The 23,558-nt window shown below is 40.9% G+C and overlaps 1 protein-coding gene across 5 annotated transcripts in view; it reads right to left on the bottom strand.

Moving 5' to 3' along the window:
• The window catches only part of IPCEF1 (interaction protein for cytohesin exchange factors 1), an 88,048-nt gene that overhangs the window by 9,951 nt on the left and 54,539 nt on the right, over positions 1-23,558 (bottom strand). For 4 of the 5 annotated variants that reach the window (XM_052784681.1, XM_052784679.1, XM_052784680.1 and 1 more), the window contains 4 exons: positions 22,144-22,215; positions 18,521-18,582; positions 14,119-14,207; positions 8,340-8,709 (listed from right to left, as the gene is read on the bottom strand). In XM_052784681.1, coding sequence (XP_052640641.1) covers positions 8,340-8,709; positions 14,119-14,207; positions 18,521-18,582; positions 22,144-22,215 — 593 coding nt within the window. The remainder of the gene's footprint in view (positions 1-8,339; positions 8,710-14,118; positions 14,208-18,520; positions 18,583-22,143; positions 22,216-23,558) is intronic. The other variant, XM_052784682.1, reaches the window with a different exon arrangement.

The following is a 23,558-nucleotide window of genomic DNA, read 5'->3' as shown; positions in this document are numbered from 1 at the left end:
AAAACAACTTAAAAATGAGCAGTCCGAAACTAAAAATGTACCAGGCATATATAGGGGTGTTTTGGCAGAAGGCCATTTTCAGCAACAGACTGCACAACTCGCTGCTTGTCCCTCAGTCCACATGGCAAGCTTTTCTACTTCAGTGGTTGCTAAAGGAAAATCTTAAGTTATTGGTGTTTTCAGGGTGCTAATAAGTCCCTCAAGATCCACTGGGATAACATTTGGTTTTATTTCACTGGGGACAGTGGTGGTGGTTTCTCTCAACTGCAGTCCTCCATGTGCCGGTCAAACTGGCTGGACACTTTTTTCTTCGAATGAAAAGTTAAACATTGACTTTTCTAAATCATCTTCAGTCAGCAAACATTTTCTGAACAAAAGGAATAAGTCCTTTTGCTCACTCATGCCGCAGCAAAGAGACTTCTCCAACATGTCAGCACATTTAGGAGGCTGCTCCTTATCTTTTCCATGTTTTAAAAAACTACAGCATCCTCCTACACCCTTGTTCTTTCTAAATATTTAGGTTACAACAAAGGTTTGTGATTTGCTACAAATATTTGCCTTCACTGTGTTGCTGGCCTTTTTTTCACTACTTTGTGATTATAAAAAGCCTGTTGTAGCTTGACAAGAACTAAATATAGCTTCCAACATTGGTACAGTGTTGGGGGAGGAAAAGCAGAACTGTTGTATATTTACCAAGCTGCAGGAAATAGGAAAAAAATGCAAGTGTAAGGCAAAATACACAGCAGTAGTATGCCATGAGGCTCGTAATTATAACTAGCTTCCTGCCTACTTTCTTGGGATGAAGCAGCTGTTTGTTTCGTTAGCCAGCTCCTGCACAGAACTGGCTCAGCTCTACTGTAGTCATCACCCATCAAGACTGTACACTGTATCACTTTGAGAGATAAATTGACCTTTATCAGATATCCAGGAAAGAGTATATAAGAAGCAAAAAAAAAAATTGCATTGATCCTGTCCAGCAATTTTAAAATATAGTCAAGCCACGGGCAACATAAGGTCCCTGCTCCAGATATTTTTTGATGCTAACTCATGACGCTTCTCAGTGTCCTAAAAGGGTTAAAAAGCAGCTAGCATGAGAAAACACCTTCACTGAACACTCTTCTTCCATGCTTCTGTGCACTTGTGGGTGAAGGTAAGGACAGTAATACTCAGCACAGAAAACGATGGAAACAAAGTCAGAAAAGCCCAGCAAAAGGCTCCCAGAAGATGCACTTGACCAGCAGCGTGCACTCAGCTCCTGCATTCTTTCAAGACTGCAACCATAAACTCCTCTCTCGTTTCTTATTCTTCCACCACTCCCATGCCCAAAAGATTGATCAGGGTCAGGTAATTCCAGGGGGAAGGGAATGTGCCAGATTCTTCAGGTCGGGTGAGTAAAGGGAGTGACAGCAAAGCAGCTAAATGGGATTTCAGGAAACAGTTGGAAAACAAGGGTGAGTGAAAACCACAGGCTGTGTAGAGCCAGGTATGAGTTATACAGTACTTTTGCCTCCATCTTCGTTTACACTGATGAGCAGTGAACTTCTCCCACAACAGTTAAAAAATAACAAAATAGTATCTTAATATTGTGCTTTTGTATAGAAGCAGATACTGTTGCTATTGACAAAGAGTATGCCCGCCAATAAACCTCTCTAAATTGAGGCCAGACTGTCTGATACCTATCTGGACTTTCACCTTCGATGTCCTGAGTTCCCCTGAGCCAAGCTCAGAAAGCAAAAGCCCATATTTTGCGTGCAGGCTTGAAGCTGCCACTGAACACACTAGATTGATGCTGTAAATCTGAAAGGGGTAGAAGTAATGGAGGAAGAGGAGAGGTATTATGTCTAGCAATAAATTAACAAGCCCAATAAAATGATTTGTGATAAGAAAATATATTTCTCCTCACTCACACAATGGTGCATTACAGTATTTCACAAACCTCTTAATGCCACAAAAGTAAACAAAGAAAGCACTACGTTTCCCCACAAAACACCTGAGAGAAAATTAAGGTTGAATAATAGAGATAAAGCAAAGTGACTCAAGGCTTAACCACAGACTGGACTTTTTCTCCAGATTCAAACATTCACAGCGCATTTTCCCAGAACTTGGTATTGCTTAATTCCCTTGCACCTGGAGTCAGAGCACTGACCTGCAGATGAGCAAGTCTAACAGAAGCACAGGCATTCACCAGTTCTGTATTCTTAAGCTTCAGCAATTTGGATTCCTCCTATGAAACCTCAGCTGTCTAGACTATACTACTGAATTGTTACAAAATATTTGCTTTCCATCACAAAGTAAAAGTTTATGCAAAACCACATAGTACGCAAGCAGAGGCCCCGGTGTAAAAATGAACAGATTGTCTGTGTCAGCCTCCTAAAGATAAATATACCACCCCTACTCTGAGCTTTATTAACCTTTGAAGGTTTATAATGATGGATATATTCCGCTGGCAAAAATTCTTAATAACATGGACAGGTTGGGCCCCACTAGCACTGCTCTGGAGTGAGTCTTTCCAGCTGGGTCACACAGCTAACATCAGGCACATTCCAAATCACTTCAAAATATAATATTGCAAGTTATCTCTTCCACCAGTACTCTTGAAGCTAAGCACTTTCTGTCTCAGGCATGCAAACTGAAATGCTACTACAGCACTTCTTTATCTCATCCTATTTTAAAGATAAAATACACTCATTTTTCTCTCAGGACCTACTGAGGGATTAGTAGTAAGGAACAAACAGCAACAGTGGAAGGATATTACATATTGTGTGCATTTATGAGCACGTACATGCACACAGCAGAACATGTGCATTGTGCACTTTTCCCTTCCCTTGGCAGTATAAACGATAAGCCCTTCTGTTGAGTCATGCCACTGGAAGGATCAGTCTTCCTGGGATCCTGCACCATGCCCTTCACTCACAAGCCTCACAGCCTGCTAAAGCTTCGTAGCGCTCCTGGAAAAATTCTGTAGTATTGCATAGCTCTTTTAACTTTGTCAGACTCCGCAGTGGGGAAAGTGGAAGAGAGCCAGTGGTGACCTGAGAAAAAGGGAACTTCAGCCCTGAGATATTTTAACTTTCAAGAGAAAGAGACCTTCTAAGTCGGGGTGAGGAAAATAAAGTAATATTTCAGGCAAGTCAGAGCTTCTGATAAATTCTGTTTCACGAAAAGTAAAACACAATTTTGTGGCTTGATGCCACTTATCTGGAATTTCCCTCTAAACCAGAGATATCACAGACCAGAGCAAGCTGCCAGAGGTTCAACACACCAGCTCTTCACCTCTTCAATTTTCAGCTTCCACCTTCCTGTTGGCCAACTTGCCACAGGTGGGAGACATTAAGGTATTGAGACCCCCCCACCTTGGAGCAGCAATACAGGAGCCTGCCTCAAATCTCAACTTTAATGCTCGTTAAGCCTGCAAAAGTGAAATTATCCAGAACTTTTCAAAAAGCAGCTGTGAAAAATCAAGCTGATTGTTTCCCTGAGGTAAAGATATAGAAATTGGCAATGTTTGGCAGAAAGAGCATTTTGCATTGAAAACCACCTCCAACAGAACATATCTCACTAAATCTAAGCTGAAATATAAATACTTGTTCTCCTATTCTCTGAGATCTCACAGCTCTCCAACTGTGTATTAATCTCAGGAAAAAAAAAATCTGCATCTTCCTCCTGCCTTTCCTACTCTTACGAGCTTCTTGTAGCTGTGCCAGCACCTCTGATTCTGCCAAAACTATTGATGCCAATGGGACAACATATACAGCCAGGCTGGGGAGAACACAGGAAAAAAAAAATCATAAACCGCTTTTGTCCTTACCTACCTACCCCCCCCCATCCATTCTCCATAGAGGTAGTAGACTTTTCAATGGGAATATGATGACACCTTGGGGAAATCCCATTTTCCACATAACTACAGAACAGAAAATACAGGAAATATTTGAATTAGGAGGGCATAGCTTAGGCAAACTCCTCACTGGCAAATGCAGAACTAAAGGTAGGAGAGAGTGGGAGAAAATAACAGGAAAACTACATTGTCACCAGCAATTAGATGCTCTTGACTAACATTATAGTGGACTCAGCAGTAAGAGATGGCATTTTAACAAACTGTGACTGAACTGGAAACAATACAAATAAGTATCTCTTTTTCAGAGAGTGCGGAAAATCTTAACACCCTCGTTTTCTGTGATTTCTAAAGCCTTTTTGATGAGAAACAAAATAATAATTCAAACAGTTGTTTCTTTACACAGTTGTTCTCACCATAGGCATACTTCTTGGCTAGTCTCAGCCACTATCTAGCTATTTTCTGTAAATTTGCAGAAGAAACAAAGGGGCCAGAGCACACCAGAGGATCTGTTCTGACTATTACTGGCACCGGCAGACTCCAGAGGGGAAGAGGATGTCAGTTCTGAGAAAAGAAGGAATCGAATGCATCCAGCTCCTACTTAACCAACTCCTTCCCACAAAACCAACCCTGATAAAATTCAAGTGGTATTTGAAAATCTTTCCAGGTTTTTCAAAATATCAGCATACACCAGATCTTCTACTGGCTACTGTGAGCTAAGGTAAAGTAAATAAACCAGAAGTGGTACCATGAGAATTCCTTGCCAAGACACATTAACTTCACATGATCATAAAACCCTCAGAAAATGTAAGGAAGAAGGATGTTATTGCTATAGTAGAAGATCCTGAAATAAATACAAAAACACATTCCTGTTCTCTCATAGTAACCTCTCAGTTTCTGTGGCTTCCTTTTATTATCATAGTTTTTGGTGATGATGGTGGTGTGTCATAGTCAGATACTTTTTGTTCAAGTGGTTGCCAGAAGAAATACAAAGGATGGAGTGTGGTTGCAGAGCGTGTCTAGCCATCCCGGACAGGGCAAGGCCAGCTTCTGGATACAGAGCACGTAGTCAGATTGTCGTTTGTATTCTCAACCCTTTCTTGTTTACCTTTCAGTTTCTTTGTGTCACAGGCAGCTTTGAATCCTTTGTCACTGTGCATGTAGCAAACTGCAACACAGAAGTATTGAATATTCCCACAAAGTAAATGGAAACATAATGCTGATCTCCTTTCAAAGAGAAAACTGTTAAACTCTCCCTTTTTGTACCTTTGTATTAATCTGGTATGTAACCTCTTCCCAGTAATCAGCGCTGAGAATTAAGGCTGAGAATGGTCATAACACCACTAAGAGTGGCTGGAAAGGTCATTAAAAATACCATATGGTAGAGCTCCTTGCACCAGACACTTAGAGTTGCTTAGCAGGTTTAATTACATAAATTTTCACTGAAAGAATAATCCATGATCATTTAGTTGAATCTGTAGTTTCTCTTGCAGAGATTCATCCATTTATCTCTGAAAAACTTTTCTTTCATTGTTTAGCTCATCACTGATGTTTCTTCACTATTTTTGTATTTTCAGGATAAGTTCCTCCCACAAAGTCACAGCTACTATTTCTTCCTTCTAGGTACCAACTTTTCTCACATTGGCCTCTATTTCTGACTTTTGCCAAGAAAAGTACTCTTCAGTTCTTCAAAACTTTCACCTCAGCTCAAGGCTGCTATCGGCTACAACCAAAAATTACTCACAGAGTTTTACAAAGCAGAATGTGCCATAAAGCAGAGTGTGCAACAGGTTTTTTTCTATCCTCACAAGGAGAAGAAGAGAGCATGGACACACATGAAGGCTCTAGGGGGAGTGGGTTTGAAGACCACACAGTTGGTCTGATAACAGCAGGGCCGGTTTTACGCACATGGGACATGGACTTCCAGGACAGATGCCAATGCAAGATGGACCTGTTTCCTCCTGGACGCAGTATCATCACTCTGAAACACGACAAGCTGTCAGAAACGCACTATTCAGAAGCATTGTAAAGCAAATAATATGGATTGTATTGAGGTATGCATTCTCGTTTCGCATCAGATAACAAGGGTGTTCTCACTCGTTATTGTAAATCATGAGGGTTTGCAGTCAGCTTTTACCCCACAATTTGAATTCATCTCACAGTATTTGTGCACATCCTTATCAAGTAGTTGGAGGGGGAAATTCTTGGGGGATAAGCCACAGAACCAGAATTGCATCCTTTTTGATAACTTCCATTTGGAACTGAATTGCTATATTTACATTAATCCTTTTTTTCTACCTCATTCTCAAATTGAAGTAGCTTAACTAATCTCCTTGCAAATTATTTCATTTATTTTTTCAGTGGCCATTGTGGGGGAGGGCCCCACATGCCAACACTCTCCATCCCCTCCCCATAATATGCAGACTGATAAAGGAAAGAAAAATGTGTACATCTTACTTGCTCAACAATGGGTTATGATGCAGACAGTAACTAGTGAGGTTATACAGTTTCCATAGTGACTGTTTCATTGAAATGATCTATTTCTGGAGTTCCATCAGAGATCATCGGTGTGGTTAGGATGGAAGTTTTCTGCAGTCAGGGTTGGCCATCAGCTAAGCAGTGAGCAACAGAAGAATTCATTTCCCAAGAATATTTTTGGGAAAATTAAACTGCCTTGCAAATAGCAGGAATATACCAAAATGTACCTCAATTTACATTTTAATCCCATTTTTATTGGCTAGTATTATTAGGCCTATTGAACTATGCTTTAAAGGATTATGAATGTGTCGTGCTAATTCTACGACCATCCATAAAAGTACTTGTCACCCTTACAGTTATGATGGAAAGCATTAACCTATGCATCATTGCAGGATTGCTGACAATACCAGAGTAACATATTCTAAGCAAAAGTTTGGATTTCTGAAGAGCAACCACTGAATCTTGCTCAACAGGATCTACAAGACACCATGCCATATATGACCTATACTCCAACAATTCACGTGAATGTGCCTAATAATGTTTCCCAAAGGCATTACTTAGTCAAATTTAACCCAGAAGGTGAAATTACAGAAGACAATGCATTTACTACATCTTTGTGACATTCTCATTAGGGACGCCATTTCTGCCAGTCTCAGCCTTTTCATTACTTGCAGAGCCAGAGCTTATGGGAATTAGATTCCACAGTAACTCTCAAAACATCCACTCTTTTCCACCACATAGAATTAGTACATATGCTTGCTCTTGTTTTTAATTCTTACTAATCTTCACTGCTACAGAAGTCTCTAGCAGAGCAGCCTAGAAGATGGATAATGAAGCTGAGCACAAAAGACGCTGAATTAATTTTCACTTTTGCTAAAATCTGGACTTCACTCAATTTCCTTTTTTTTTTTTTTTGTAAAATCAGAAAAACATGACAAACTAAAGAGGTGCTAACTGTTGATATTTGTAAAACAATTGGGAGACTGACAATGTAACTAATGTGCCTTATACTATCATTTTTCCATCAGTGCCAAGTTCACCTGCAGAGAAATACCCTAAGTTCCCAATGAGTCCAGTGCTGTTTCTTTCCATCTTTGCATTACCTTCAGCCTAAGCTTTTGGATGAACCTTTGTTTTGCATTGTACTGAGGCAACACTGATCTTTCAGCAACAAAGTACTCACTTCAAATCTTTATAAGGATTTGGAATCATAGGTAGAGCTGATGCACAAGAACATTGTTGCTTCCTTATGTATTAGCTCTTTAGGCAGCACGCTGAGTATCTTCTCATTTCAGCATATTCAGAGGCCAGAAATGCCTCTTACACTTCTCAGCTGCTTTTGATGCAGGAGGAAGCAGCTTTGCTCAAAAGGCAAGACACATTGCCTCGCTATGGCAGGAGAGTTATTAACAGTAACAATGACCACATTCTGGAACTATGCCACCTTTTTAATTTAGCAGTACATTTCAGTAGGAGGATACCTATGCAGATTCACATTTGCTTAAACAAAATCCAGTCTTAATGGACTTTCTGATTCAGGATTGCAGTTTTGCCTTGATTACAATGAAGCTCAATGAAACAAATAGGGAATAGGTACTGGAACTAAATGCAACTGCTTTTATTTTTAAAATTGGATTGACCTAACCCCACCCCATGTTAACTACTTCCTACATAAGCCATTTTGCTTAGGGTGCTTTTTTACAATTTGCATTCAATCCTAACTAATAAAAGACAGCTGCATTGAAATAAAGAAAGCTAATAAAAATATGTCTATATTAGGAGTTTATACAGAGGCTATGATCTTAACATATAGGTAAAATTTGAGAAAAGCTGTAAAGATACTTACCAATTAGATACTAGGTTATATATTTAATGTGCAATAAGCCAAACGTTTGTTATAAACGGTGTGCCACTGGAAAACTCTTTAGTGGAGAACATAAAGGAGGGAAGGGGAAAGGAAGTTGAGGAAAACCCCTGAAGTCCCACATTGTATGGCTCTGCAGACAAAAATCTCCTCTCATTAGCTCACCTTTGGCTAGTGATCTCTGTCCTGTTGCATCTGGCACAGCTAGACAATGTGTATCCGGACCTAAAAAAGAGTTTTGGGATCCACCACTGGGTCTGGAAAGCTGGCCCTCCTGGCTTTCTGCCGCATCTCCACAGTCTACTTCTGGTGGCTCATCAGAGTGAATCTGTACGCAGAAAGTTAAAGGCTGATCACCCTCTTCTGTGGCAGAGCTGTTAACTAAGTCAAGCCAGGACTGCCTCTCGGAATAAACCACTTTGGATGTCAAGGAAGAAGATGACTCTTGGGAGTTGAAAGTGCTTTCAGGAGAGGAGAGAGAACGAGATGCTTCACTTGACAGAGTTGAGGTGAAAGAAGACTTCTGCTGATCCTGCTTTCCAGAAAACAAATGGGGGGGGAGAAAAAATATTTCCAATTTATTCCTGTTCCTAGGTTCCACATATTATAGATATGCAGCTGAAATGGTAACTGACCAAAATTTGATGTAATCTGATTACTTATCCATCCAAACAAGCCTGAGGTATGGCAGCCAATCTCCTGCAGAGCAGTAACTTCAGAAACTAAGCCACAAGAAATCCAGAGGTAAAACATAAAAAACTGACAATGCCTAGAAACGAAAGACCAAGGAAAAATATTGTGTTGAATGTAGCCTTCCATGCTAGGTCTCACACTCATGTTCACTCTTTATTTTGTCTTCACTTTATTGGTCTAACCAAGAGTGCAGAAGAGAAACTCTGAATTAGCCATTGAACATGAAGTTGTCTTGAAGCATTCAATAAATACACCAATGCCATAACCACGGATAGACAGAAATGGTCCCAAGCACTGAAGTACCTTGACCTTCTCAACACACAAAAGCATTTTACCTGGTCCATTCAAGGGACTAGTCATTCACCAAGCAAGAAGGCTGATAGGTAACACGATGGCAAGTTAATGGTGGAATGAAAAAACAGTCATGGGGCAGAGGGCAGGAAAAGGGGAATGGTATAAGATTTGTGCTGCTCGTTCACCTGCTAAGATTCATCCTTCAGCCCATGAATCTAGAAAGGGACCCAAACTTCACTAGAAACACATCAGAAATCATTAAGACATCCTAGAGGCCCTCCATACTGTATTTGTCACCCTGCCTCGACAAGAGCACATACAACCAGAGAGGTCTCGGGGACATCTAACAGTCATCATTAGGAGCTAGGAGTCGAATGACAGAGGGTATGATAGATGCACAATTCCTTGGAAAGAAAGGTTGAGAGAAAGAACAGTTTTGAAAAGTATTTAGCTTCCCAGACAAGCAAATAGGTGCCCAGGTCTTTGTCTACAGTAGGTGTTTACATTGATTGAGTTGTACTATTATCTGGTCACCAAAAGCAACTCGCACAAGAAGAATTAGCACTAGTCTGATTCTTAGCCACCAAACAACACTGAAAAGATGAGCCAAGAGAGTCAAATACACAAGTAATACATACACAAATATACATACAAATACCCAGAGGAGGATTAATTGACAGTAATAAAGTAATGGAAGACAAGGGGAGACAAAGCCTTATAGTGAAGTTCTTAGAAACTATTAGAAACTGTGACGAGATCATCATGATACGAAAGCCAGATTTCTCATATCTGCTACTGCAGAAATTTACTCCTCCTACAAATCATCTGCTACTGGCCAATGCCAGAATCAGAATACCAGACTTGATGGACCACAATTCTGGCAAGTTTTTGTTCTCAATACATATGTAGAATAGATCTGTGTAAGGATTAAAACAGATGATAAATAGACTGGAAGTATTGAAAATTGCTGAGAAAGTGTTGCTAGGGAAACCCGGACAAGCTGCAAACACAATAAAGAGACTAGCCTGGAATACTTATTTATAACCTGGTAAACTAGAAATAAGATGTATTTATATAAACCAAACCAAGAGTGACAATATTTTGGATTATGATACATGAACCTCTGCAATTCAGTGTTGCTGTAATGTATACTACTTCCTTTTTACATTAAAAAAAGCAAAGTAATTTGCCTTCCTGTGCTTCTAATCTAGCTGTATCATGTAGCTACAAATAAATTCAGAAGATGAGGAGGACCAATATCACATTGTGGGTCACCATTTGTTTGTAGCACTTTCTTCACTTTTGTAAATTTTCAAAGCCATTCCTCCAAGACTGTCCCAAACACTGTGGGACAAAACTTAATTTATATTCCTATTACGCGAAGTACAACATTGTGTTTCAGGTGGATTTTTGTTTTTGAAAAGGAAACCTTCACAAATGCATCCCAAAGCAAAGGACGAGATGTTGTCATAAACTACATGTACGAGTGATAAAAATGTCCTTGGGAATACAGGTGACCTGAAGCATTTCATCTAAGAGTTCCTGTTGCAAAGACAAATTGTTGAAGCATTTGTACAGCCAAGCAGAACAACTGAACAGTAAAAGCTCTCACTCACATGGTGTGGATGGTCTAATTTCAGTTGTTCTAAGACAGGAAAGAAAGATGTTAGATCTCACCTCTATTTCTCTGGCATGCGTCCATGCAAAAGAAAGTGCCACTGAAATAAAAACTGTGCCTCACTGAGTGGAATATATCTTTATTTTCATTTTAATTGTGTGTTAAATAAAAAATTGTGGGTGAGAACAAAGATGACTGCCAGAATATGTTTCTTTTTCTCTACATATGTGTTATGGTGGTTTTTTTCTTTGGCATGACAAATGTTTACCTAACTTCCTTGAGTCATTCCTTTGGAAGTTTTGCAATCATCCGTATAATTATAAGTCTCCATTTGGGGACATTTTAAAAAGCAGATGCTCGAGCCAGCAGATCATAAGGATTCCACTGGAGATCAATGAGTCTCTAGGCATTTTTTAGAGAAAAATTATCACCATGAAACACCTCAACTGCTCTTTTGGGACTGCTGCAATGTATTGTCTCAACATAGCTGCTGGTTTTTGAACTATAAATCCATTCACATGTGGAGAAATTAATGCAGATGGTCAGTTTAACTTTTGTCCTACAGATGTTAAAATTTACTTGTTCTTCACTTGCTTTTTTTCTTCCACAGTACCCAAAGCATGCATAAACATAGAAAGTTCATGATCACTACTTTTTTCCTTGTCAAGTTTCAAAATGGTTTGGGTCAGCAGAGAACAGAACAGCAAGTGAAAACTTTGTGCTATAAGTACAGCAAAATGTTTGCTGCTCCGACACGTAACAGAGCCTGCACCTGGCTGGCTATTAGTTTCCAGACTAATAGTTTTCAGTCTGGAGTTGATCTCAAGAAATTTGGAGACCTTCCTGCTTAAGACAACATTGGTTTGATTTTCCAAAATGTCCATAGCTCCTAATTCCTATTTTGCAAAATCTCTTTGGCACTCGGGAGGAAGAAGTACAACTTTAAAAAAAGATAAAAATAATAAAAAGAAATGAACCCTAGTCAATGCCTGCGGCATTCTTAATGCTGGGCTGGGTTTCCAGGGTGAGTGTCTCTTCCAGTAGCAATCTGAAAAGATTCAAGCAGGCCTTCCAAAAGTGGTGTACCCACAGAGTATCAACCCAAATTCATCACACGTTTGGGACCTCATGGCTTGGTTCAAAAACTCCACATCAAATAAACAGGCACCAAGCAATGTTTAACCAGCCTTCCCTGAGACAACCAAGAGCTCCACTCCTAGAATTGACTTTCCAGTAGAAGCTGGCTTTCCCAATCCTTCCAGTGGTTTTCTTGCTCCAGTACTTGTCCAGAAGGGAAAAGGGCATTAAGTCAGGTGTTTAAAAGGAGGCTCTGACTTGCAGTCAATCACAGCTGCATTGGTACCTAACTGTTCCTATCTACCACATAAGCAAGCTGAGCATAGGGCAGACCCGTGGTAGCTGGAGCTTATTCCAGTGTCCAATTCTGGAGTGAAAAGATGACAAATTTGCTCAGGACACACTAATCTTTGTCCATGGGGGAAGGGATTTTAAGCTGGGGATGAGGAGAAGGGAAATCAGCTGAGAGAGGTAAAGGCTAGAGGAAAGATAACCTTTAAGGGAAAGGCTGAGGAAGCAGGACGCCTCGGCACCTGCACCATTGCCTGCCTCCCACGTGTCCCCTGCTAAAACATGGAAGCCAGCACTCAACAAGAGCATATGGGAAGGAGACAACCAGAGATCGCCTCTGCAGCAACAGATTGACAAGCAGCAGGAAGCCAGGAAAACAGAAAGCTAAAAAACAGCACCTGTTTAAAACTCATCATCTGGAAAAATGCAGACATTCACTCAGAGGTGAGCAGACAGAAAAGACATCTACAGCCTCTTAAAGGCAAGCCACTGAGATATAAAATTCAAGATGCTTCATTATCAGCCCTCGGCCCAGAATAACTCTTGGAGATGTATTGTCAAGGTTCCTATTTTCTCTGATATTTATAGCCACTCAGCCACATTTAACTTACAGTTAATACAGGCAATAAGGAATCACGTTTTACACAGCAGTGAACACCCCCCCTCAAATGCCAGGTGGATTGTTTTACGGTGATTAACGTTACACAACTGTTTCAGGAGAGTAAATGAAGACTGACTTACCTGACAGAAACAGAAAGGGGCAAGTGGGTGAGTGTGGCATACGCTCCCAGCTTTATGTGAGCTAATTAGGGATTGCCACACAGGCAACCCTGTGCATGACATCTCCTTTTATTATTGCCTGTGACCACACAAGCTTCTCCAGCTCATCCGTATATTTCAAATTTGTCCCTGCTTCACTGCCTCTGTGCCTACCCTAGCTACTGGATGTCATTTCGACGTGCCATACAGGAACCTGTGCCACACCAAGGAGGCAGCAAACATTTCCCTTCCATGAGGTGCAATGAGATGATTTAGTACCAAGTATATTACTGCATACCCCTCGATGTTAACTTTCAGATGGGAAAGGCTTGAACTCAGGATTCCTTATTTCAGCTGCATTACCATCCCAAACCAGATTACTCATTTCTAACCACAGAATTAAGTAAACTTCATATCTTAAAGCACATGTAAGGGGAGATGAGATCACTGGGAAAAGCAACAATACAGAAACAAGATTAATAGGGAGATAAATGGCTAATAATTAGGCGAGTCAATTTGATTAGCCACATGAAGGTGCATAGTGCTTATTCTAATTTATGAAATGAAGCGAGGCAGCAAGGAATATTCTGGGCAAATATGCTACAGCAAGAGAGAAAAATAGCATAGATTTTGGGAGGATGCCTATTTTCTTTTTTTATAGTCTATTTTTCAGAGGTAGAGGAAAAGAACCAATTTTATCACTATAAGAAAAAGCCTCTTTCCCTTCACTGCCACAAAAGCCGCTTCAAATTCAGCATTCTTAAGAACAGCTCACTCAAATAAATAAATACAAATCTGTTGGATGATGCTACGCTACTGGGGTCACAAAAAGAAAGAAGATTTGGGACTGATTAAAAAAAAAAAGTATGAAAAACTAGGTTATGGCAGTGTGTTAAAAACCTTGTAAAGAAAAGACACAGCGTGTGTATGAGGTAGAGTGACACCTTCCTTTCTCCAGCAAGATAAATATGCCTCCATCTGAAGGAGCTGTTCTTTTACAGCGCGGGGCTCCCAGCAGGGCAGGCTGCAATAACTGTGTGCTCTGCCACAGGGCAGGGGCAGTCAGTGCATCCTCATTTTACAGGCCATGTTTACACAGGGTAAACACTTCTAGCCACTGTTACAGGTTATTCCTCAAAGGTCCACCACCTCAAGAAAATTTTGTTCCAACTGGCTAGCAACAAGAAACAAGCTAATTACTGCAACACTTACCGAAGGAGGAGATGGTGGCTGGACTGTGTAGGGGGGAGGTGGTGTGTCTGTTATTTCTGGATCATCATGTTCACTTTCGCTGTAGCATTCTGAGGCACACATGGAAAATGAGCAAAAACAAAGTGTTAGAGCAACACTCATTTATTCCTCGCAACACTGTGGTAACGAAAGATCACCAAGCAGGTTGTTCTGTGCTGAGGGCCATGCTGTAACAAGTCAGTGTCTCCTACAGTGAAAATTAACCGATATGTGGTAATGCTACACTATTTCATGGCAACATTTTTTCTTTTATATAAGTAAAAAAAATTTGCTAATTTACTATGGCAGGAAACACCAGGTGGCGCTGCTCCAGATAGCTTCACAGATCGGTTTGGCGTGGGTTTTTTTTTCCTCCCTTTGCAGCCTTAAAAGAAAGGCTGCATCATTTGTCACAAGTTAGGGAGACCTGTTGCAAGTAGTAGATGCTGTCCCTTAATCTCTGTAATCGGTAAGTTTTCTTGGAGCTAGCAACAGGCATTGGTGTTTTGGCTGCAATTTTGGAGAAAACAGATTTCTTGCATGGTGCTTTGGAAACCACAAAGCAGCCTCATGGGAGTCTTCCGTCACCACATGATAACTCACATAGGCACGCCACGCAGCATGGCAGTACATGCGCAAAGCTAGTACTAAAAGTAAGCACAGTATTCTAGGACTATACACCCCACTCTTTTTTTTTTTTTTTTTTTTTAATAAAAAGCAAACTCATAGAGCCTCGGTATCTCTTGACATGTGGCAGAGAGGCAGTCCTGTTCTTATTTCTTTCAACTACATGTGTAGCTGGTGAAACCATTTTCTCAGAAGCTTTTTAAAAGTGGATTAAATGAAGTGATAATCATTGATAAAATAAAACCCAGAAAAGAGGAGGCAGCAAGTTGCTGGTTCCTATTCCCAGGGCCTAGCTGTAACCACTGGGCAAGGTCACTTCCCACTGCTAAATCTCCCAGCACGCATCAGCCTTTCACATCCAACCTTTATAGGAGCAAGTGCTTGCGTCCTGCCCTGCACCCATCACATGTGAAGGGTGACAGTGCTCACCCCCACCCAACTGAGCTGGGCACAAGAAAGGTTGCAAAGACATAGTTGGAGCTTAATGAGGACAACATGAGTGAGTGCCAAGTGTCACAAGAGCAGCAGCTGCCCCTGAGGTCTCCACGGGAGCCAGCACTCTGCACTGCTTGTGCTGTCCAAGAGCAGCTGGGTCTCTCCAGTGGAAGCAACCCTCCAGCTCTCTCCCCAAGTGGGCAAGGGCTGTTTATATTCAGGGAGCATTTTGTAAGAGCTGGACTTCAAGAGTTCACACCTCTAGAAAACAGTGTGTCTCTGGGAAATCACCTGTGATTATCTCATCTTTTAACTAAATTAATACCCACACACTGTCTTTTTGTGCATGTCATTTGGGGGTTTATAATAAACACAGTGTGATGGCAACAAAGTTTTAAGAGAAAAATTTTATACACAATAAAGAGGTTTCTAAGATGTTAACAGAGTGAAACTTAAAGACATTACTTTTTCTCCCCATACTGTTTGCAGAATTATAGGGTTTTTAATAGCATAGCTGCTATTCTGTTACTGGAAATATGTGCTGGCACATCTTAGTATAAAGGACTGAGACTGGCTGCAGTAAGTCCTACATCAAATTCTAAGGGTCTGTTAATGCATTCTTGAATAACTCTTAGTAAAGAGCTTATTGTTTCTACAGGTCCCCTTTTAGGCACACAGAAGAACTGCAAAACAATCGACAGATATTTCTGATACTCTAAATAGGCAAATGGGGTTGGGGGGGTGAGGTTAAAATGCATAGAAAGTACATCAATACACAAGAACAGCCATAACAAGAACCAAGACCCTCCTGAAGAGTTATGTGTGTGATACAGAGTGGAGAACGAGGTCAGCAGGAACAGAAGTGACTGTGGGTAATGAAAGCATTTTTCTGAAACATAGCAATGCCTCTGCAAGGCCACATCCACTCAGGCATGTCAGTGGGCTGCTGAACCCACACTCACAGCAAATGCTGGGGCACCTGTGACAAGACACACACGGAAAGATGAGGAGGTGTTTGACACCAGAATCAGAGTGCCTTTTTCTGAAGGGAAAATGGGCCACCAGTTTTAAAAGCTGAAGAAATCTTGGCAATGTTATGTTTATTGCAGGGTAATTAGATAATCTGCTGCAGAGGTTATTGAGTGGATTATTTTGTATCTTTCTGTCATTTTTTTTTTTATTAAGATTAGTGGGCTAACTCATTTCAAATTGTTTTCTAATTCTTGACTCAGCCAACACAACCAATATTACATTTTTTGAGGCTTTAAAAAAAAAATGTTTTCATATATAGAATTTTGACCATCCTTATCTTCCATCAAACTCCTCCTTTGTGAAAACATGGACAACGTTTAGACACTTCCTCCCCAAGTACAACTACCATGCAGTTCTTGCTACACAGCCTAATACTCAATATAACACTTTATCCTGATTATCTCAGACTGTTTTGATGCAAAATTGGGTTCCAAAAGGACACAGGCATTTTGGAGGAATTTGGAGATATGGGAATTAACAAGTTTCCTGACAAGAAATAAAGAGGAACCATGAACTGAAAACAAAGAAATCTATGAGACCTGCTGAATCTCCAGAATTCGGTGGTATCTATGTTTACCAGCCCCAAAGCTATTTTTAATGGCAGAGTATAAATGGAGGCAGAGTATAAACAGAGCCAGATCCAACTAATCAATAATGGAATTACATGTCCAAAGCCTGGACATAAACCACAACCTTATTCTGGGAAACAGCAGAAGGGATGCAGAGAGAAGCATTTCAATTAGATTAGACAAACCAGGCTGCATCACCTAAGTGTTCATACTACTACAAATACCAGTTTCTTCTTCATAATGACAGCTCCGTCACAACCTGAGCAGTTCTAAAAAAGGTACTGGGTACCAATACTCTAAAAATGGAGGGTCAAAAGCCCAGAAGATACATACTCCTCAGAATCATAGAATCATAGAATCATTTATGTTGGAAAAGACCTTCAAGATCATCGAGGCCAACCATCATCCATGCCCACTAAACCATGTCCTGAAGTACCCCGTCCACTCACTTTTTGAATACCTCCAGGGATGGTGACTCAACCACTTCCCTGGGCAGCCTGTTCCAATATCTGACAACCCTCTCAGTAAAGAAATTTTTCCTAATATCCAACGTAAACCTCCCTTGCCTCAACTTGAGGCCATTTCCTCTTGTCCTATCTCCAGCCACCTGACAGAAGAGACCAGCACCCACCTCACTACAACCCCCCTTCAGGTAGCTGTAGAGAGCGATAAGGTCTCCCCTCAGCCTCCTCTTCTCCAGACTAAACAGCCCCAGTTCCCTCAGCCGCTCCTCATAAGACTTGTGCTCCAGACCCCTCACCAACTTGGTTGCCCTTCTCTGAACACGCTTCAGCACCTCAATGTCTTTCTTGTAGTGAGGGGCCCAAAACTGAACACAGTACTCGAGGTGCGGCCTCACCAGTGCCGAGTACAGGGGAACAATCACTTCCCTGCTCCTGCTGGCCACACTATTTCTGATACAGGCCAGGATGCCATTGGCCTTCTTGGCCACCTGGGCACACTGCTGGCTCATATTCAGCCAGCTGTCAACCAGCACACCAGGTCAGACTCCATCCCCTGGTTTGCTAACATAATACTACCCACAGCACTTCTCATTCTAAAACAGCTCCCAGCACATGTGTCCTCACCAGCAGCTTTTCCAAGCACTCTGACAGGTGAGTTGCTTTGTCCCCTGCCCAGATTTGTGATTCGAGTGCAGGTATCCTGCCGCCAAAATGATCTATTAGGTCAGTGTGCAAATTAAGACAATAAATAAATTGCTAGGGAACTTTTAAAACTCTTGGGCTTGGCTCTGAAGAAAATTGTACTCTTCAGTACACCACTACCAAGCCCCCCAACATTGCTGCTGTTGAAATCCACAGGAACAAAAGAGACAATAGGGACGGGTCTATATTGCACAAGATGTTCCCAAGCTAGCAAGCTCCTGGGCCATAGCACAACTCCTGTAATATACCTTACCAGCTCAAAACCCAGAGTAGCACAGCTGTTTCACTTGGTAGGCTTAGCAAGCCAGCAAACTGCCAGAAAGTAGTTACACAGCTCTCAGAAGATCACTGAGCGTCTCTCAGTGGCACTGTTTCTCACCATTCTTTTTCTGCGATTACTCTGTGCTGTGTCAGTGTGGTTTCTCTGAACTCAGTCAGTAGAAAGACCCAAGTTGACAGTTTAAAAGAAAGAAAAGAGCTGACAAAAATCTGGCCAAGCAAAACCTGTGAAGAACCTGATGTAGTTACATGCTGAAACCATCGTTAGGAGCGTACCTTCCTCATTCTTCCCATTGGGTGCCTGAGGGTCTACAGCCATACCCAGCTTACTTAGCCACCTGTGTTTGAAACAGAAGGAATATAGAGTTAGGAATACTTGCATGCTGTTCCAACAGAGTTTTGCCCCTTTCAGATGTGTTCTACATTTTCATTAACCTGAAGACTAAATGTCCAAGTTTCTTTCTATTTCTTAGATCATCTTCTAGAAAGGCACCAGTTACCTGAATACCAATACTCCCTGTGGTGAGCAGGACTAGCTGCCTGGAACATCATCTTTCCCTGATCCTGAAAAAAGCGCTACTGATGACCAAGGAGTTGCATTTGTGGAAGCTAAAGGAAAAGTATGTGTGCTATAACACAATGTCAGTAGCTTAGTCCTGCTGTTGAGGTGTCATCTTTCCCCTGAGGTGAAGCAAAAGGCATAGGAGCCATAGAAGATGATGTCAGCTGCCCTGACCAAAGCTATCACAGCACAGCCTAAGAATCTAAGCCATTTAAAACCAGACTTTCTGACCATTATATACTGCTTTCTTCAATTCTCTATGTACTTTTGTTTTTAGCAAGTCTCACTTCCTGTGTTGCTTTAAGCTATTAACAGTTGGGGTTTTTTTTCTTTTCTTTTCCTAGGTGGCTGCATTGTTCTAGTGCTAGAAACAATCCCTAGATATGCTTTTTGCATATTGTGTTTGCCTGTAGGTCATTCAGATCTATCCAGGTTTTAAGAAACTAACAACTAAAAAAAGCTCAAGCCTTTCAGATTAAAAGTGAACACCTAAATAGGGAATGCATGAAGGGCAGGAATTAAGATTCATAACTCTGAAAAAAAACATTGTGTCTGATCTTGATTCTACTGAAGCAATGGGAAATTTGCTAGTAAGATCAGTGTCAAAGTAACTGGATTTTTAGACTGCAGTTTGAACAACAGAGCCACATAATTCAAGAAAACAAAGTGTCATTTCTGTAAGAGTAAATTATTGACTGTCTTCTAACAGCTAATCATAAGAGAATGATTTTTTAAATAAAAGAATCTTAACAAAAGAAAAGGTTTGCTAAAAAAATCCAGGACTTCATTAACCACAAGGTCAGACAGACTGCTAGTAACTGCATGCAACTGGCGAGGTAAATGCACACAGCTAGCCAGCACATGTTTACTTTTCATGTGTGCATGACAATAGCAAATACATGCTAAATTAATGAAGCAAATGACTGTATTAATAAATCCACTGTTGATTTAATAGATATATATGCATGAATTGTTACAAAAGGTCATGATCCATCAAGCATTTATGCACACCAGTAACTTGACACATGCGAATGCCCTGGTGAGTTCAGTGGAACCACTCACATGCATACGTATTTGCAGGACTAGAGCCAAGACAGCAGATGTCTTTCAGTCTGTTTTGACATATGCGTGAGTATGCGTGTACTTTATGTATTAAATGCATGTATTTTATACTTTGCCAAGGAAAATATCATCAGTTACAACAGTGAGGAGTTAGTATTAGTGCAGTGTAGTGCAAACTGCTCTAATGCTAGGCTACCTAGCTTTAAGCCAAAATAAAATTTACTCAAGAAGTGGAGTTTGAAGAAAATCATTCTGGGGGCATAAGAGCTGGGACACCTGCATAGATTTCAGTCACTCACATGAGACTAAACATTTCAGAAGTGTCATTAGGACACTGAGAATTTCCAGCTGGGCTCCAAACTGGCTGCTAACACTCACTAACATCCTCCATCAGCTCTAATTTTCCTTTTCCCCACATTCTTCCCTCTCTTCTCTCAACCAGGATTACTCTCTCTACAGAAATATTCCTGTCCAGCAGTCCCTCATTCTCAGTCATCCTCAGCCCATCTGCCTCAAGAACTTCTCACTCCATTCAGGAGCTCTGGAAGGAAACGCAGAGATACAAGAATGGATGGTTATCTCCCCACCAGTGTGCTCTGCTCTGCTCCAAGTTGCAAAGGGCAACACATTCTTTCCATCTATACTTACTTGCCTGTGTCTATACAGTACAGATTTATGAATATATATTTATGTACATACACTACTGTAGTATCATACATTTCTGTATCTATAGCCCTTTCAGAAGGTCACACACATTCTCTCAACCTCTATCTTTTTCTATAGTGGTAAATATGTATGAGGTCTCCCATTTATAGGGGGAAAGAACAGTCAATGCCCTGTGAAGAATCTCACAAAGATCACCAGCAGAGCCATGATTAAAATCCTGACCTGACTATCATAGGAGCTCTCTTGCCATTTAAATTGTACTGCTTTGTACCCAGTATTTTGCCATGTAATGCAATAGCATTGTGAACAGACTGCAATCTGAAGTTAAACAGACAAAGAAGATGAGATGTATCTAAATCAGCCAAAACTGCACCAGTAGCAAATAATACCTATTTCTGATAGCTCAGTGGTTTCTAAACTGCCAGTATTCATATCCATTTTTACTTCTTGCATTAAAAATTGCATGAATGAATTGTTCTTATGGACATTTGTAGAAAGAAAACTTCTGATCTGTCATGAGGATCATTTAACTGCAACATATTTTGGTGCTGAAGTAATTGCTTATTTACATTAAAGAAACAGCCTTTTCCTATCCCTTTAACCCTCCTTGTTAACTGACATGCTACTCTGAAAGCAGACATTATTAAATTCTAGTCCTAGATCACTTCTGGGACAAAACTATATTAAGCTTTTCCCTCTCTTTCCTTTCTTCCCTCACTTCTCCCAAGGTGATGAACTTGCTATCAAATCTTTGCACCTCTAATGGAAAGGGATTTATACCAGCAAATGTCAGGAAGATTAGTATCAAAATCAGGCTAATAATGCGATTCTGATTTCAACTGTCATTAGTGAACAAATAGCAGTAGTTTCTTTCTATAAAGTGACTAGGAAACAAAACAGACTTGGTAATACCCCAAATAACTTTGTCAACAATCAATTGACAGTGAGAGAATGAACTTTCAAAGGATGTTCTCAGGCATGAGACAGGATGAAACATGGTGTCCTGGTTTCAGCTGGGATAGAGTTAATTCTCTTCCTAGTAGCTGGTATGGTGCTATGTTTTGAATTCAGTATGCGAAGAATGTTGATAACGCTGATGTTTTCAGTTGTTGCTCAGTAGTGTTTAGTCTAAAGTCAAGGATTTTTCAGCTTCTCATGCCCAGCCAGCGAGAAAGCTGGAGGGGCACAAGAAGTTGGCACAGGACAGCCAGGGCAGCTGACCCAAACTGGCCAATGAAGTATTCCATACCATGGGACGCCACATCTAGTGTATAAACTGGGGGGAGTGGGGGCGGGGGATTGCCGCTCGGGGACTAGCTGGGTGTCGATCGGCGGGGTGGTGAGCAATTGCACCACGCATCATTTGTACATTCCAATCCTTTTATTATTGCTGTTGTCATTTTATTAGTGTTATCATTATCATTATTAGTTTCTTCTTTTCTGTTCTATTAAACCATTCTTATCTCAGCCCACGAGTTTTACTTCTTTTTCCTGATTTTCTCCCCCATTGCAGTGGGGGGGGGGGGGGGGGAAGGGATTGAGCAGCTGTGTGGTGCTTAGTTGCTGGCTGGGGTTAAACCACGACACATGGCCAGTCGCTCCTACTTACGTGTTCATTTCCAGAACATTTTCTGCCGCAAAATAAAATGTCTTGATCTGTGGGTGGCTGATCTTAATAGCACTTTAAGAAAAGAAAAATAGAAGAGATATGAAGAAAACTAGTTTACATAAGAAAGAAAAAATAATACCTGAATTAATTATTTTAAATATTTATTCGCTCCACTATATTAATCTGGATCAGCTTATCCATCCTTCGAACTCTAGTCTATTTTTAGCTCATTTCCTAGGCCACACATTATTCAGAAGATATAAACCACAGGAACTAAAAAGGAAGGAATAAAGAATAAAAGAGAGACTTTCACTATTCCATTACATAATTCTGTTGCATGCCCACATCTTGAATACTGTGTGCAGTTTTGCTTCTCCCAGCTCTGAAAAGCAAAGTAAACCTGAAAAAGGTTCGGAGAAAGCACCAGGGGTGACACAAGGTGTGAAACAGCTTCCATGGGTGCTTAATCAGGCTAAGACCCCACAGCATAGAAAACTGATGGTTGAGGGAAGGGACGTGTGATACAATAAAATAACAACGGCATGCAGCGGGTGAATAGGAACTGCCTTTTCACTGTCTTTTCCAAGACAAGTTTTAGGAAGCACCAAAGAGGCAACTAGGTGGCAGGTTTGAAACAAAAAAAATGGAGGTAGTCCCCTAACTACCTCCAGTAGTTAACCTGTTGGTCTCAGCCCCAGACTATGCTTTAGCTGAATATCCACCAGTAAGACTTTTCAGAGTCTTTTTTTCCTAAAACATAGTCTCTGGTCCTGAGACTGTGTGGCTCCCCTCTTGTTCCTCATTAGGTGACTGTCCTATGGAAGCACACACTGTTTGACTGGGCCCCAGCAGCGCCTGTCACTCCTCACAATTCTCTTAACTCACCTGATCCTAAATAAGTGATGAGCACATTTCCCTCCCAATCACTGACAGCCAACAGCTGAAGAAGCGAAAGGCAACATTTTCTCATGGTCCTGTACTATGTGGCTCAACCTTTCCTCTGAGAAAACAAAATTGAGCTCCCCATATTCAAAATAGCTGTCTCCTTTCTTTGGAGGAGTCAAGCCCATAATTAATCACAAGAACACCTACAGCTAATCTCACTGTGAGACCGAAACAGAAGAACGAAGGCTTTCTCTTGAGGGACAGCATAAAAACCATGCTGAGCTTTATAACTTTGAATAGCAGCAACACCCATCCAAACCTTTGAAGTGTGCTCAGAAGCAGCTGGAAGACAGTGCTACATATCGAGTTTGGAGAGAATATTTTGAAAGGTGTATCCTGCTAAACAAAGTTTTTATTCCCTGCACAACCAGATGCTTCAAGTACAGCCCAAGCTCAGGTGCGCCACAGCAGCCTAAAGAATAGTCCCAACTTTGAGGGAAGAAGCATTACTTGAACCACTGTTGACCTCC

Source organism: Harpia harpyja, chromosome 4, assembly GCF_026419915.1.
Source record: "Harpia harpyja isolate bHarHar1 chromosome 4, bHarHar1 primary haplotype, whole genome shotgun sequence".
NCBI lineage: Eukaryota > Metazoa > Chordata > Aves > Accipitriformes > Accipitridae > Harpia > Harpia harpyja.
This window is presented reverse-complemented; position numbering and strand designations above follow the sequence as displayed.